This window comes from Microcaecilia unicolor, chromosome 13 (assembly GCF_901765095.1).
Source record: "Microcaecilia unicolor chromosome 13, aMicUni1.1, whole genome shotgun sequence".
Taxonomy (NCBI): domain Eukaryota; kingdom Metazoa; phylum Chordata; class Amphibia; order Gymnophiona; family Siphonopidae; genus Microcaecilia; species Microcaecilia unicolor.
The window spans coordinates 46,746,777-46,763,856 of NC_044043.1; the positions used below are offsets into that span (position 1 = coordinate 46,746,777).

General features: G+C 42.4%; 1 protein-coding gene across 2 annotated transcripts in view; it reads right to left on the minus strand.

The window, feature by feature from the left end:
• USP32 (ubiquitin specific peptidase 32) overlaps positions 1-17,080 on the minus strand; it is a 389,293-nt gene that overhangs the window by 314,596 nt on the left and 57,617 nt on the right. For both annotated transcript variants that reach the window (XM_030222074.1, XM_030222073.1), the window contains exon 2: positions 13,186-13,313. In XM_030222074.1, the coding sequence (XP_030077934.1) occupies positions 13,186-13,313 (128 nt within the window). The remainder of the gene's footprint in view (positions 1-13,185; positions 13,314-17,080) is intronic.

A 17,080-nucleotide genomic window follows, 5' to 3' on the forward strand; every position in this document is an offset into this window, starting at 1 on the left:
GGGACGGTGACGCAGATGGAGCTGTCGGGATGGTATCCAAGGTGGACGACGCCACTGTCTCTAGCAACGAAGAATAACCTAGAGCCGGTTTTGGTGGGGGCAAATCGGTAGTAAGATTAGGGCAAGTAAGTGAGTCACTGTTATTAGCTTGGTAGGGTGGGGGTCGCTGGTCGTTATCACATGCACGCATCCGTGCATCTTCTCGAGTCTGGGTATCTATTTTAGCTTTATCGGCATAGTATAAATCAGCTGCAACCATGAAAAGGTTAAGTACATGGAAATGTTTCTGGCCTGATTTTCCTTTTTTGTGTTGTTGTAGAAAATTCAATAAAGAAAGTAGATCTGATTTCTTAAAAGAGCCGGTAACAGGCCAAGCAAGAAAAGGGTCTTTAACCGCATACTTGGTCCATTTGGCACAAGTATCGGCAATAAGTTTTGAATCAAATGGAAACGTCTCTCTAACATGGACAAGTGGGGAACAGTTTTTGCGACTATCTATGTACAGAACGTAAGGTGTTGGTTCGGTAGGTGAAGGGGCTTGTACGGGTGTAGTTGGGGGTTTAGGGGTTTTAGAATAGAAACGCTTCATGATGGTAAAGCCCAACCAAAAGAGTGGAGCAAAGTAAACAATAAACAACAATACAGCAAGGACTAAGTACAATACAAGCGCCAGTACGTATGCAAAAGTTTTGCTTCAAATCACATATATACTCACGATCTCAGTTTCGGTATTCACTCATTCGTACTTACTCGCCTCAGATTGGCCACTTCTGAAGTTTATAAGAAAAGAATACCCTGGTTATAAACAGCAACAAAGGACAAGCGGTCCTGCCGCGGTCGCCAACTGTTTAAAAACCCTTCTTTCAATTGTAAAATACACAAAATGTACTAAGAGAAAATGTCAAAAGGAAAACAAATTTTTATTTTCCTAATTCAACTGTCCTCCCTTGGACAGAGGCTGTATAAGAACATTATACAGGAAGCAAAATCACAATACTCACAAGCTGCAATGGTAAATCATATAATCCACATTTGCTTAGCTTTCTGCCTTTACAGGATCACTTATATACATCTCTACACAATGGTTGGCATATCATCATGTACGTCAGCAACATTTTCACTCAGCTTACAATCATTGTTTAGTGCTGCAATGGTCAGCTACATTCCTTCCGAGCTTCTCACGCTATGTTCTCACCCATCCGTTCCACCCACTCACCTGCACAACTTTACTTCTTTGTTCTCACATTTTTCCCGTGACCCATAGGTCATGCTGCCCTCTAGCTGTTTGCTCTCATGATGAGCTTTCCATCATGTCAGCTATTTACAGCTTCAGATATTATCTACAGAAACCATTAGGAGGTGAGTTGTGGTGCGAGTTCCGCGCTCGCCCACTTCCCGCCACCATGCTGGTTACGATGGAGTTTGAATGGCACAGGAGTCTGGACGTCAACAGCTAGTTGTGGCGCGAGTTCCTGCCTCGCAGCCATTCCGAGTTTGACACAGTGCTCATTAACGCCGCTCCGAGTTCCATGCCCCCCTCCCTCCCTATCCTCCAAGTTCCAGGCCCCCCTCTCCTTCCATCCGAGTTCCAAGCCCCCTCCCTCCCTCTCCTCCCCTCCAAGTTCCAGGCCCCCCTCTCTCCTCTGAGTTCCAGGCCCCCCCGCCTCCCTCCCTCTCTCTCCCCCGAGTGGCAGCCCAACCTGCGCTGCCCGCCCTCTTCTCCCAGTCCTCCGCCTGCCCCTCACCTTCCTGCGTGCCGCCCAGAATTTAAAAGTTCTTACCTCGGGGTCCGGCAGCAGCAGTGAAAGGCGAACAGGCGCTTCAGCCTGCCTTCCCTTCTCTCTCAGCTCTACCTCTGGTCCCGCCCTCATTTCCTGTTTCCGCAAGGGTGGGACCAGAGGCAGAGCTGAGAGAGAAGGGAAGGCAGGCTGAAGCGCCGAGCCTGCTCACCTTTCACTGCTGCCACTGGACCCCGAGGTAAGAACTTTTAAATTCTGGGCAGCACGCAGGAAGGAGAAGAGCAGGCAAAGGACTGGGAGAAGAGGGCGGGCAACGCAGGTCGGGCTGGCTGGGAACTTCCGTTCCAGGACTTCGGGTGGGTCAAATATTGGGGGTGCTCGAGCACCCATGGAGTCGGCGCATATGTCTCCATGTCCAGCAATTCTTTCCTCCCCTCCATGTCCAGCGATTCTCCTCTTCCCTGCCCTGCCAACCGTGTTCCGCGATTACCTCCTCTACTGTCCTCCCATCCCATCCAGTCTCCTCTGCCCTGCCCTCCCCTTTCTCCCTCCCTCCACTTGTGATTCTCTCCTCCCCTCGATTTGTACCTGAACGTTCTCTGGCTGGCTGGCGCTGGCTTCCCTTCCCTCTCACTGTTCCGCCCTCTGAGTCATTACGTTTTGACGCGAGGGCGGGGCAACGAGTGGTTATGGATGTTACGAACCCAGGCATCCAGACATAGAATGCTGGAGGTGCAAATTATTATATAGGATATGATATAGATCTAGTCTGTTTCTTGACCTATATTTTTTCTGTGTGACGATCACAGTTGTAGGTGCAGGCCTTGTCGCGTAAACACGGTCTGTCTTGAGTCAGATTGAAGAACATTTGCTTGCGCTGAATGCTCACAGCCAACAAGCGCATGAAACGAGCTGGCCAACACTGAGCGCAACGAGCCTGCAAACACATGCTAAAAAAGGTCATCCATGTTCCTCCCCAATGGGCAGCGCACCAAACAAGAGTGGTCCTACTGTGGCAAACCTTATGCCAACTCAAAGCTGGCGTTAGGGTTCTGCTAAACCGTAGGGAGGAATAGGGATATTGGTGTTGCTGGCGGCCATGGTTTATGCTTAGTTCACTTTTTGCCGATATGACAAGAAGTGAGTAAAATTACCTATCTAGTCGGGCCAGTAACAGAGTTAAAGAATTGTCAATGTCACTCCCTGCAGTTTACCCCTTTCCCTACTGTGCTTTTGTTTAAGGTTAATAAAAGCAAAGCAAAATGAAAATAAGGTGACATTTTATACAGAGCAATTAATCTTCCATCCACGATGCTGTAAAGGTACTTTCTCCAAGTGTTTCCTCGATGAGGCGTTTGAAGCTGTCCTATCCCATGGTTGCTTTTAAACTACTCATGTAAAAGAAAAAACAAACAAGAGTCCACACAGAAAAACTGCTCCAGTGGATGGATTAGGCCCCCTCCCCTTCTGCAGTCCATGGGGTTGGCAGCGCCCAGCTTTCTACATATCCTCATCCGCCACCGGGAAACAGTGTTAAAAGGAAACCAAGAAGGTTTGGTCTTGTGCGTGTGCACAAACCTTTCCCTTAAGTTCTTAATGCTTGATCCTAATAGCGCACATATCATTTGTATATTATTAGCGTCAAGCATTAGGAAGTAATTCTGCCGTAGTGTTGTAGCGGTATTGTCCAGCGCTGTTCAGAACAGCACCGGAGCTTTGAGCATCTGTATGACAGTGCAGGTAAACAAAGGGGAAAAAAAGCACTGTTCTTCAAAGCCTGCTCAGCCAGCTGTAAGTAAACACATCCACCATGACCCTGCTATCAGTAATACTACTGTGAAGTCGGCCTCTAAAGCTTCCCTGAAACATAAAACTCCCCCTCCTCTTTCAGGAGGTAATCTCGTCAGAATAACAACACAAACATTCCATTCCTTAGCAATTTACTTCTGTTGTTCCTGCTCAAAGTGATACAAATTTAACATTAATACAGCTCCTCAATTACTTTGTCCAAGACTGCCCAACAATTTTACAAGCTTCAGAGACTGCTCCACATCCACAGTAACAGTCTGTTCTCATAAAGCAAATACAAATGAATCTGTCTGATCTCAGCTTCAATCCCCTCTTTCTCCAGTTATTTAGCTTAAATAATGAAAAAGCATGGTTAGTACATAAGCACATAAGAATATAATAAATAACAACAAGGTATTGTTTCACTCATTTATTTCAATAATTAAAAATTGTTGAACACTTCAGCAGTCTGTTGGCTATCTTTGCCTTGTGTCGCCAATTTCAGGCTTCCTAAAAAAAACTGAAGTGCCTCCAATAACAGCCCACCCTAGACTTCAGAAAACCCAGTGTTTCTAATAACAGCTCAAGCTATTATTAGAGAGAATACAGTATTATCAAATAAACATTATATAATCAAACCCACACTTTGTAACTCGCTTTGATATTGGTGGCTGGTGCATCATATCAGATTTCATAGATACAAAATAACGGCCAATCCCTTCTCACATCAAGGTTACACAGCACTTTTAGTTAAACTAGTTTTAACTGACTGCAAATTCAACATATTCTGACTAATGTTTTCATCATACTCTCTCACATGTGCTAACTGGAAAATAATGAACTTTAAAAAGAATAATGTTTTAATTAAATCAAAAGTACCCTACAATGTCTATTAAAATGTTTTATTACATATTATGCCGACATTATAAGTAGTATACTATGCCATATTTTGTATTTGAATATTTTTACTGCTGTAATTAACCATTGCTTAGGTTTGACTTAATCTTGCTGTGCATCGCCTTGAGTGAATTCCTTCAAAATAGCAGTAAATAAATCCTAATAAATACATAAAAATGTTTCAGGGTTTTAAATGCACCACTTCCTTTGCTAAATGCTTCTATTCATATTTTTCTTTAATTTCTCACCATCACTATGAAACCTAAAAATATTCCACATTTAGATAAACTGGCAAGATTTCTATGATCCAGTTCTTTCTTAAAAAGCATCCAAGTTCTACCAGAATTTGAGCCATGTTTTACATAATATAGCTAAACATTTCATACCGCATGCAGTATTTACCCAGAATGCACTGCCTACATCAGAAATTCTACATGACTTACAAAACACATAAAGAGGGTGAACTACATCCACTACAAGCAGGGAATAGAAAATCTGATTAGAAGCGACAAGTCAGGAAACAAGGTCCTGTCTTCAAGCTTAAATGTTCCTGAATTCTTTATTATTACCAGGGATTTTATTAACTCCTTTATCAAGACTATAGTCTACACAATGACAAAACATCATATTTTCTATACAACATCTGCAGGTATATGACAGTTTGACTGTAAAGTTTTGAAGGCTGCTTTCCTATCGAACATAATAGAGTACTGAAATCAATAAAATTCAGACTGAAACTATGGGATATATATCATAGTAAAACAAACTCCTTGTGAGCTCTGCCTTGTACAGAACACAGTGGAGCCAGAGGCCAGAAGTATTCTGTAACAAAGTAATATAAATTAACAATTTCCTGAAAGGAGGAATTCAGGGTCCCATGAACAAGTCCACAACAAAAACAACAAATTATATTACAAATATTTCTTGAGATTAACAATAGGAGAAGGGAGCCTGGATAGTTCTGGTAGGACTCAAGAAAAGGAAAGATAAGTCCAAACTTCACTTTCCTTCTCTTCCCTACCAGGTCAGTCCAAAACCAACAGGATGTATTGAAGGTCCCTTGAAAGTGAGCAGGGCTCTGTAATCCCTGCTCTAAGCACCTCAGGAGCAAATGCTGCCTTTTACCACATTCAACTGAGAGTACTTAGTGGCCCACGTCTAATCGGAGAAATCACGTGCAATTCTACCCAAGAGGGTGCCACTTTTTTAATTCAATATACCCTTAAATTCCTAAGGGGTATTCAACCCTGCAAAATATATGCAGATGAAATAGTTTCCTTAATCCATTGAGCAACTGCGGCCTTGAAGGCCACCAATACTTCTCAGTTCTAACAGGATGAACAGCCTATCTAATCTTCTAAATTCATTAATGACTTCAGAGTAACAAACTGGCACTGAAAAAACATCCAGTAGCTGAACAGTCAAAACTTGTCGCCACATTCCTCCCTTCCAAACAAGAGCAACCCCAGTTGATTTGGCAAAAAGGCACTGTACAAATAGATAACCTGGCTTCCATAAAATGTAAAGGCGGATAACACCACAAGTTACAAAATTGTAACTTCTGGTGTTCAATTCTGGTCACCGCATCTCAAAAAAGATACAGTGGAATTAGAAAAGGTACAGAGAAGTGCGACGAAAATGCTAAAGGGGATGGGACGACTTCCCTATGAGAAAAGGCTAAAGCGGCCAGGGCTCTTAAGCTTGGAGAAAAGACGGCTGAGGGGAGATATGATAGAGGTCTATAAAATGATGATTGGAGTGGAATGGGTAGACATGAATCGCTTGTTTACTCTTTCCAAAAATACTAGGACTAGGGGGCACGCAATGAAGCTACAAAGTAGTAAATTTAAAATGAATCGGAGAAAATATTTCTTCACTCAATGTGAATTCGTTGCCAGAGAATGTAGTAAAACTGCTTAACTTAGTGGGGTTTAAAAAAGGTTTGGATGGCTTCCTACTACTACTACTACTACTACTATTTAGCATTTCTATAGCGCTACAAGGCGTACGCAGCGCTGCACAAACATAGAAGAAACACAGTCCCTGCTCAAAGAGCTTACAATCTAATAGACAAAAAATAAATAAAGTAAGCAAATCAAATCAATTAATGTGAACGGGAAGGAAGAGAGGAGGGTAGGTGGAGGCGAGTGGTTACGAGTCAAAAGCAATGTTAAAGAGGTGGGATTTCAGTCTAGATTTAAAGGTGGCCAAGGATGGGGCAAGACGTAGGGGCTCAGGAAGTTTATTCCAGGTGTAGGGTGCAGCGAGACAGAAGGCGCGAAGTCTGGAGTTGGCAGTAGTGGAGAAGGGAACAGATAAGAAGGATTTATCCATGGAGCGGAGTGCACGGGAAGGGGTGTAGGGAAGGACGAGTGTGGAGAGATACTGGGGAGCAGCAGAGTGAGTACATTTATAGGTTAGTAGAAGAAGTTTGAACAGGATGCGAAAACGGATAGGGAGCCAGTGAAGGGTCTTGAGGAGAGGGGTAGTATGAGTAAAGCGACCCTGACGGAAGACGAGACGGGCAGCAGAGTTTTGAACCGACTGGAGAGGGGAGAGGTGACTAAGTGGGAGGCCAGCAAGAAGCAGATTGCAGTAGTCTAAACGAGAGGTGACAAGGGTGTGGATGAGGGTTTTGGTAGAGTGCTCGGAAAGAAAGGGGCGGATTTTACGGATGTTGTAAAGAAAGAAACAACAGGTCTTGGCAATCTGCTGGATATGAGCAGAGAAGGAGAGAGAAGAGTCAAAGATGACCCCAAGGTTTCGAGCTGAGGAGACAGGGAGAATGAGAGAGCCATCAACAGAAATAGAAAACGGAGGGAGCGGGGAGGTAGGTTTGGGGGGGAAAATGAGAAGCTCGGTTTTGGTCATATTTAATTTCAGGTGGCGTTGAGACATCCAGACAGCAATGTCAGACAAGCACGCTGAAACTTTGGTTTGGATGCAAGGTGAGATATCAGGGGTAGAATGGTAGATTTGGGAGTCATCAGCATAGAGATGGTAGGAAAAACCATGGGATGAGATTAATGAACCAAGGGAAGAAGTGTAGATAGAAAAGAGGAGGGGACCAAGAACAGAACCCTGAGGTACGCCGACAGGCAGAGGGATAGAAGTAGAAGAGGATCCACCAGAGTGAACACTAAAGGTGCGGAGGGAGAGGTAGGAAGAGAACCAGGAAAGGACAGAGCCCTGGAATCCAAGTGAGGACAGGGTATCGAGAAGTATGCTGTGATCAACAGTGTCAAAAGCAGCGGAAAGATCAAGAAGAATGAGGATAGAATATTGGCCTCTGGATTTAGCCAGTAATAGGTCATTGGAGACTTTAGTAAGCGCAGTTTCGGTTGAGTGGAGAGGGCGAAAACCAGATTGTAGTGGGTCAAGAATAGCATGTGAGGAGAGAAAATCAAGGCAGCGGCGGTGAACAGCACGCTCAAGTAATTTGGAGAGAAAAGGAAGGAGGGAGATGGGTCGGTAATTAGAGGGACAAGTAGGGTCGAGTGAAGGCTTCTTAAGGAGAGGTGTGACCACAGCATGTTTAAAGGCAGCAGGGACCGTCACAGTGGAAAGTGAGAGGTTGAGAATGTGACAGATAAAAGGAATAAGAGCAGGAGAGATGGCATTAAGAAGGTGGGTGGGAATGGGATCAGAGGAACAGGTGGTACATTTTGAGGAAAAGTCCATAGACTATTATTAAAATGGACTTGGGGAAAGTCCACTGCTCATTTCTAGAATAAGCAGCATAAAATGTATTGTACTGTTTTGGGATCTTACCAAGTACTTGTGACCTGGATTGGTCTCTGTTGGAAACAGGATGCTGGGCTTGATGGACCTTCGGTCTGTCCCAGTATGGCAATACTTATCTAAATTCATCTTGTTGAAACAATAGTTACTAGAAACATCATCTTCAATGTCAGATATTTGAGGATTGTCTTTATCAGAGGCTCAAAAAGATGCCCAATCTAGGACCCAAAGGACTAAATTCAGGTTCTGTTCCAGGCAATTGACTCAAACTGGAGGCCAAAGGTTACTGTCACTTCTTATAAAATGAAGCATGTCTGCAGAGAAGGCTAAGGTTGATCTATCAACTCTAACGTAATATGCTAAGACCACCACCTGTATTTACAATGAGCTTACTGGCAATCCCTTTTTGTGATCTCCTTGCAAAAAGGAAAGAATTTACAGCACAAAAGCTCAAAGAAGCAAGATCCCTTTCTGTGAGCACCAAGCTTCAAAGACTCTGCAGACTCTACTTCAAACATGTGCTCTCAAGGGCCAAGCCATTATGACAAAAATGAAATCATCTTCCATCAACACCAGCCCTTGAAGTAGACTGCCTCTATTTTGTGGAAACCTGAGAGGATGCCCTGCTTTGAGACAAACTAGGTCCGCATGTCATGGCCTTCTAGGCCAAGCTGGTGCCACCAAAATGATCAGGCTAGGATATAAAGCTATCCTCTGAGGCACCTGACCTAGTAACATCAAAGGAGAAAATATGTACAGAATGCCCCAACAGGACCAAGGTTGAATTAGGACCAAACCTAGTTCTCTCCCCTAACTGAAAGACTTCACCACTTTTGTACTCTAATTGGTTGCCATTAGATCTATGACAGGCAAGCTCCACTTCTCTCTTATTAGTGTGAGGGCTTCATCTGAAAGTTCCCAGATTCCTCAAAATGTCTGCTCAAGAAATCTGCCTGAAATTTCAGAACACCTACTATGTTAGCTGATGTAAGCCACCACTATAGCACTGTGTAAATAAACCCTGACCACTCTTGCCTGATAACAGGGGCTTGAAGATCTCAAGAGCCTTTTGGCTGTCCTTCATCTCCAGATCATTTATTGACCGAACTGCCTATCTTCTCCATTTTGATCAGCCATCCAGTCCTTGCAATTGGCTCTGCAACCATTCGGGCTGGCATCTGTCAAGAGGATCACCTAACTGTGCAATTCCAAATCCACATCCTCTGTCAAATTCTGTAAAGACAGTCACCACTTCAGACTGGCTCTGATGACCAGAGTCCACGAGAGATGAACCTCACAGCTCTGTGACTAAGCTGACCAACAACCCAGGAGAGATCACTGAAGCGGATGCATATGGGCTTGAGCCCACAGTACCAATTCTATGGTAACTGCCATGGACCTAAGACTTGCATACAGTCCCATGCCCAAGGAGCCTTCTGCCACTGAAAAACGTGGGTGTCATGTTGGAGCTTGTGTATCTGCTGATCTGGAAGGAAAACTTTTGCCCTTAGAGTATCCAACTACAACCAGGCCTCCAGATATTCTAGACTGAAAGGGTGCAAGATTGCTATTCAAAAAAATTAACCACCCATCGACTGCAACAACTGCACCATCCAGGTGATGACCTGTCTGCTCTCTTCTTCCAACTTGACCCTGTGATCCTGTCATCTAGATAAAGGTGAACCATGACTCCGTCCTAAAGCTACTGTACACCTCTGCCAAGCAAACTCTGGAAAGACAGGCACTACAGACCACTGCCTAAAAACCCAAGGCTGCTACCTGAAAAGCCTGATTTAACATCAACTCTAGCTTCTGATCCTGCACATCTTTCAATGCCCTGCCACCTTCAATGAGAATGGTTGTTTTCTTTGTGGAGTGGAAGAGTAGCCTAATGGTTAGTGCAGCGAGCTTTGATCCTGGTGAACTGGGTTTGTATTTCTTTGTGACTCTAGGCAAGCCACTTAACCCTCTACTGCCCCAGGTACAAAATAAGTACCTGTATATAATATGTAAACCGCTTTGAGTGTAACCACAGAGAGGTGGTATATTGTCCTATCCCCTTTCCCTTTGTAACCGCCATTACCAAGACATTCACCTTGGGTTGCTTAAGCTTTTTTTTTTCTCTTCTGGAAACAAAGGATAAAGCTTACCCACTGCCCTACCAACTTTGAGCCCACCCTCTGGAGCCTCCCACTCCATTGAGTTTACGCCTTGAATAGCTTGATGCATCTGAAAGGCTTTAGGAGGCTTGTTAATCTCCTCCAGGATAGAATCTCCTGTAGACACTGACTGCTGCACAGGAGCTTTCAAGATGATCCAAGCTTCTGAAGATTGAGCAATTATTATCGAGGGTTCTTCCTCCAGAATAGCCTCACAATGTTGGGAGTTCTCTCTTTCACCCACCGGAAATGCCCCCTCCTGAAGAGGATTACGTCCCCTTAGACACCTTACTTGGTGCACTCCCACTTTCATAAACACCTTATAGATCCATCCTAGGTCTTTTAGGGTGACTAAGGTCCTCCAAAAAAAACAGCTCCCAGGCAGCTACTACTGACACTTGCAATACAAGCTCAAAAGGGGTCTCCTGCTCCCAGTAGTCCCAAATCTCTTGCTGAGACCCTTGAACATAGCTTCCCAACCTATGGATCAAGACCCCCTTGGTCCACATCACCCAGGATGTCCTGTGTTTTCTGTGATCATGTAAATGAATTCTTCGCCACAGAAAGATTGATAATCACAGTCCCCGAGGTTTCCCCCAGGGAAACAGGTTACTGCAAAAGCCTCCTCGACTATACCTTCATGAGGTACCTCTTAGATGTTTAGAAAGTTGCAGCAGACAAAACAGCTACCACTCCAACAGTTTCTGCTAGACTAAGGAAAATATGCTGGAGGAACTGAGGGCTCTGCTGATTACAGGTGGCTGCTTGCCAGCCTTCCTCCCTGGTCAGAGTGCCCCGCGGTCTCACCTTGGAATGAATCACATTGATCAGTGGCCCTCTGCAGTGGGAACACCTTTCTGACTGCTCAGATGCTGTCTCTATGATAGCACAGCTGCAGACCTACTGTTCCTGTATTCATCATGCCTGCCAACTGATTGCCTCAATACCACTCCGGGCACTACAGAGAACCCTGCCCACAGCATGAAAACCGACAGCCAATGATGATTCCACTCCTGGATGGCAGTAAATACTACCCCCACATTGCTTCCGCTTTGTGAGCTATTACAGCAGACCACAGGTATTTTTAATTTTTCACATTTTTTTTCAATTAAGAGGCAGGAGGGGGAGAACAGTACTGCTCTGACCCTGCCAGCTCAGAGGGAAAGCGAAAAGAAGCCAGACTCTTCCAGGTGTCCCTTCAGCTATGGCCCTGAAAGTGGACCCCAAAGCTAATCTCTGCCCTCCTAGCTCAGCTGGTGCAAGAGCTAGCAAGTCCCAACCCAGAAAAATACTGCTGAGCTGTAGCTACATGGTGCCCTATTATAGGGCAGGGTTTACAAGATAAGGAAATTTAAATTATTTCTTTCTTCTATGCAATAAGGGAAATCAGGAGAGAGAAGGGAACTTTCTTGCATCTCTGTAAATTAACTTAATTCTAAAACCAACTTGTTTTGCTTGTATACTTCATATTATACGATAGCTATGTATGCAAGTGCATCAATTACAATTCCAGAAGAGCTTACAAACTGAGGTTACCAGAAGCTACAGGAAGATAACCTGACTTGGCCAAAGTAGAACCAAGAGTGTTGTGTAGCCGATGCAGGCTTTAAGTTTAGGTTTTGTAGTGTCTGGCTTGTTAGACTTACAGCTAGAACACCTCCAGAGCTTCATGAATACATATGGTGAGATCCTTGAGACCAAACTTGTTTTTGGCTCTCAAAGACAAGGGTTGATTGCCTCTCTAGTCCTATTTATTTATTTACTAGTAAAAAAGCCCCGTTTCTGATGCAAATTAAACGGGGGCTAGCAAGGTTTTCTTCTGTGTGCATGTGGGAGTGTGTGTGTCCCTGCCCTCTGCCCTCTCTCCCTTCCCCTGTGCTGTCTGTCCTCTCTGTCCCCTCCCCCCTCGGAGTAGAGTCCTTCAGTGTTAAGTTTCCTGCTTTGCTTTGTTTATGTTACAGAGATAGTGAGGGCTTCTGCCCTCTCTCCCCTCCCCCCTCTGAGTCCTTCACTGTTACAGAGAGAGCGATTTGATTTTGTGCTTTGCTGTGTTTTCCTTCACTGTTTGTGTTAGAGAGAGAGCGAGGGCAGGGCAGACACTCATGGGGAAACCGGATCTCTCTCCCCCTTCACACTTCCGGCTGGAGGCTTCATTTAGAACGTTGGTGGTGCCTTTTATATATAGAGATTCACAAATGTTCAATGGGAGGTTACAATCAAGCATTCACAAGCATTACTGAAAGTAAAAATACCCTAGCTGAACCCAGGCTTTATTTATTTATAAAAATGTTATACAAAATTGCTGAAGAGTACCTGAAACTAGTTTTTGAATCCCTACAAAACTCCTTTCATTTTCAGTCTAGAGTTTAAGATCCATAGGGAAACCTTATAGCTTAAGCAATTCATATGACTGAATTAGAAGTTAGAACGTTTCAACTTCCAGATCCTACAACTGGGATTTCAGATGTATTATATTAGAGAGCCCCAGGACCACATAAGACAAAAGTTAATATTTTCTGACTGGTGAAATGAAGTTATAGTGTATACAATCTACAGAGAATGGCCTAAAGAACTTGCTGTGATGGACTCTGCTCCTTGTAGTCATGACAGTTGAGAAACATTTCTCCCCATGAGACCAAGGTACCCTGAACATATCAATCTATAACCATGAATTTAAACAAAAAAAGATATTATATGTTCAGGACCCAAGTTCATATATTTTGATGGACGTAGTTCTGTAGTATTTCTATCATGATGATAGGGCAAAAATCTCAGAGTAAATTAAATACTGAATTTCTATGTAAAATCACCAAAATAAGAATCCCCAGATACAAATAAGAAACACAACTTAAACAAATTACCTCTGCAACTTTTGGGGGAACTCCATCACCAAGTACTTCCCTGATGAAGCACTGCTGACTCATATAGCAAGACAGGCCACATGTCCTCTTAAAAGCATCCTTCAGCCGTTTCAGCTCTATATCTGTAACTGTATTCAGAAAAAACATGCAGTGAGAAACTCATAGATTTACCATACTGCAAACAAAATACAGAGAAGTAAAAAATGGAACAGTTATGCATGGTTGGAAACTTAAATGTTTTCATGCAAGTTCACCTGAGCACTTTCACTTTATAGCAGGGGAGGGCAACCTTTATACAAAGATGGCCACATGAATATCAGTACTACCCGTAGTGGGCCACATTACATAATGCTGAAACTGGAAATACACAGAGCTCCAAGAACCTTCTGTGATAAATAAGTTAAATACTAAAATGATGGAAACAAACTGCTGGAATGGGTATTCTGAAAATATTTGCAAAATACAGTATCTAAAATTACCAAAACTCCGGTTAATGACTTTTCTATGTATACTTCTCCTGATCTCGGAGGCTGCATAAAATTCAGTGGCAGACCGCATTAGGCCCATGGACCACAGGTTGCTCACCCCTGCTTTGGAGGTACCTGTGTGCACTTTTAAGGAATTTGCTTTGTCACCTGAAAAAGGGTAAAATGAGAATCAAGTAGCCATCAATGACACCCTTCAAACTGCTAACAGATAGTGCCATCGAAGGAAAAAAACACTTGAGCAGCAGATCAAACATTTCGGAATCAGGGAAAACACACTTTCTTTATAGCTTTTTTTTCTCTTTCATTTTTAAATAAATTTTTATGTTTTTTGGCTTTAATTCTTTGAGCAGCCATGCTTCTACAGATGGCAAATGGGATGCATCCTTATCAATGTAGACTGAATGGGCCAATTAGTTTTTATCTGTCATCATCTACTATATTATTGAACCATACCACCTTTTTCACTCCCACTTCCCTTCTAGTCCCTGTAGGCTGTCCTAACTTAACACACATAGCTATCCAGACTGTGGTGGAATATCACTGCTATCTATAGAAGCAGTGGCAGTCATCACTGAATACACAAAATAGATTGAAACACCATGGCCTGTGTTTAAAAAAAAACATTCAGCATTCAAATGTTGATCCAATTATTTAAATCTATTCAATCTATTTAAAAACAAAAGTATATCGATATCTGGGATAGGCTCAAAGGTATTAATTAGCCCACCTCGAAGGACTGACCCCCCCCCCCCCAAAAAAAAAAAAAAAAAAAACACACACGCACACACACACACACTTGCACTGTACATAGCTGTAACAGATGGAAATCAAGGAGCACTGCAGAACAATTATTCAATGAGGATTCTCTTTAAACATTTCAGAACCTGATATCTTAATATGTCTTTTTCCATTATCTGCTACTGCATCATGCATTAGGTGCTGTATTAAGAGAGATGAGCAATTTGCCATTGATGTCCTCTGTGGAGAAGGTGATACTAAAATGTTCCTCAAAATTCAGCCTTTTATAACATTCCAAGCAATGAGAAACAGCTATTACAAATTTTTGGATAGAGATGAGATGGTGTTACTTCTTTCAATGAAAAACAACATGATCTACTGAATCTTCAAAACTTGTCTGCTAGAAGTCTAAATTAAGAATTATTGATGTTAACTTAATTCATAAGATTTATTGCATCCAGAAAGGTTTTTTAAGATAGGGTGGGAGGAAGGAGACTTTGAATTTCATGAGATATAAGAATGCAATAGAACTTTCTTCTGTATGTGACAATCTAAGTTTATATATAGATACTGAAGTAATATTGCAATAACTATTAATGTTTACAATACAGTAATTCCTGTTAACCCTTTAACTGTTCTTTGGGATGTCTGGAAAAGTTGAAGATGTGTCTCTATATCACATTAGTATGGCGCAATTCTGGATGTGGCAAAAAAGGACATCAATCCATTAAAAAGATCAAAAGGCACCATTTACGGAACACTACATAGTGGCCATTCTATTCATGATTCCAAAAGAGAAGGCAGTTTATTTGTAGAGGGGCTGCATATATAATTTCAGGGCATTTAGAAATATTAGTTTCTTTTTTTTTTTCAAAATTGCCCAATATAATGCTTAACTTATCACAAATTCCTTATTTTATTTTTATTAATTTCTAGTTGGTTATAACATGGTTAAAAACAGTCAAGAAACATTTACAACCAAAATAAATTATCTAATGAGATGACTGAAGTCTACTATTTACATAGATTCCTGGTTTGCATGATTTACTACTCACAGGTATACTCTACATTTCATTTTACCAACCATGGGAAGGAGCATTCACATGAACATAATAACCACCCAGGAATTCAACACTTTTTTGGTGACCTATGCAGCACACTAAACCAGCTGATCTCATGTCAGGAGTGGAAAAGTGAGGCACTGTTTGAATACTCCAATTAATATATAAGTACAGACCACAGTATCTGGGCAAATACATTGATAAAATATAGTGTCTTCTTATAACATTATTACCTAGATTACCTAGAAGACTTTAGATTAATCTAAATTTGTTTCGCACCTGTTTTAGAAACTGGGCCCAAGGCAAGAAAAAACAGTTATAAAAAGCTTTACCTTTTAAACTGCTGCCAACTATGGAGGTTTTTACATTTTCACTGGCCCCCATATTTTTTTTAAACCTAGCAGCTTACTCCTGCTCCCTTTGGATTTCTTCTTCAATTGGAAGTAACCTGTACTGGCATCCCATGTCATTAACCTTCATTCACAACTGCCTGGGTCTATCCCTTATTTTATACTCCTCTCCCAATTCAGTCAACCATTCTAAACCAGAGGACACACATCAAAGCTTCTAGAACTCAGTTAATGTAAATCCTATGTGAGGCCACTATGTATTGCTGTCGGGCAATGGTCAAGATTCCCTCCCTTCACTTGTGAATGCTGGAAGCAGAAAATCAGCCTAAAAATCAAATCCAGATCCTCCACAAGTCAGCCTTTGCCACTGTGTTACTAGGTTACTTAGTCCTTCTAATTTTAATACTACTGACATTAAGATAATCCTCTTTGTCTAGGTTACAAGCAGATGTGTTAAACAGAGTAGTGATCTCTGTACTGATCCTATTGGGGCCTGTGAAGAAACAGTATGTTTTATAGAATTTCCTTTATTGATTCTTGAAGTGCACTTCTCCAGTTTAGCCAGCAGGTGGTGCATGTTATGTTTTAAGCTGTCACAAAGAACCGACCTTTCCCTTCTTTAGTTAACACAGATAAAGGAAATGCCTGTAGTGATATAGACAACTTTTTTTTTTAATGTTGTTGTTCTGGGCTCTGATTAGCCAGGAGTTTTAAATTACCCAGCAGTTGCTGGCTGTTGCTTCAGTCCTAGCCAGGAGGAAAAGATAGCAGGATCTTTTTGTACAGGCTCAGTGAACAATTATATATTCTGATCTTCCCAAGTACTTTTTAGAAATTAAACAAATGTTTAGTTAGTTTTCTAATTGATTCATTTTTCAGTTACCTGTTATTGTTTGCTGACTGCACATTTTCTGTCCACAAGTTCTGAGAATAAACACATTTGTTCACCCTGCCTGTCTGGACTGATAAAGAATTCTGTTGGTTTGTATGTTGGGTATGTGAGTGCTTTTTGGGAACTGTGGAACCACTGGGAGTGTGAATTCAGTAACCTAGAAATCACTGGAGATAATTTGAGAGCAGGAGACTTGCCCAGAGGCGGTTTTGACCCAGTCGGTGGGAGGAGGGTACTAGTGTAGCGCACAAGCGGCAGGTGCAGGCGGACCTGAACTGTGCTGGGGATAGACCCTCTAAATGGCACGGGGTAACCCCCAAATGGGTGGCTTGGCGTTTCGTGACAGGGACCCATTTAATATTTCAA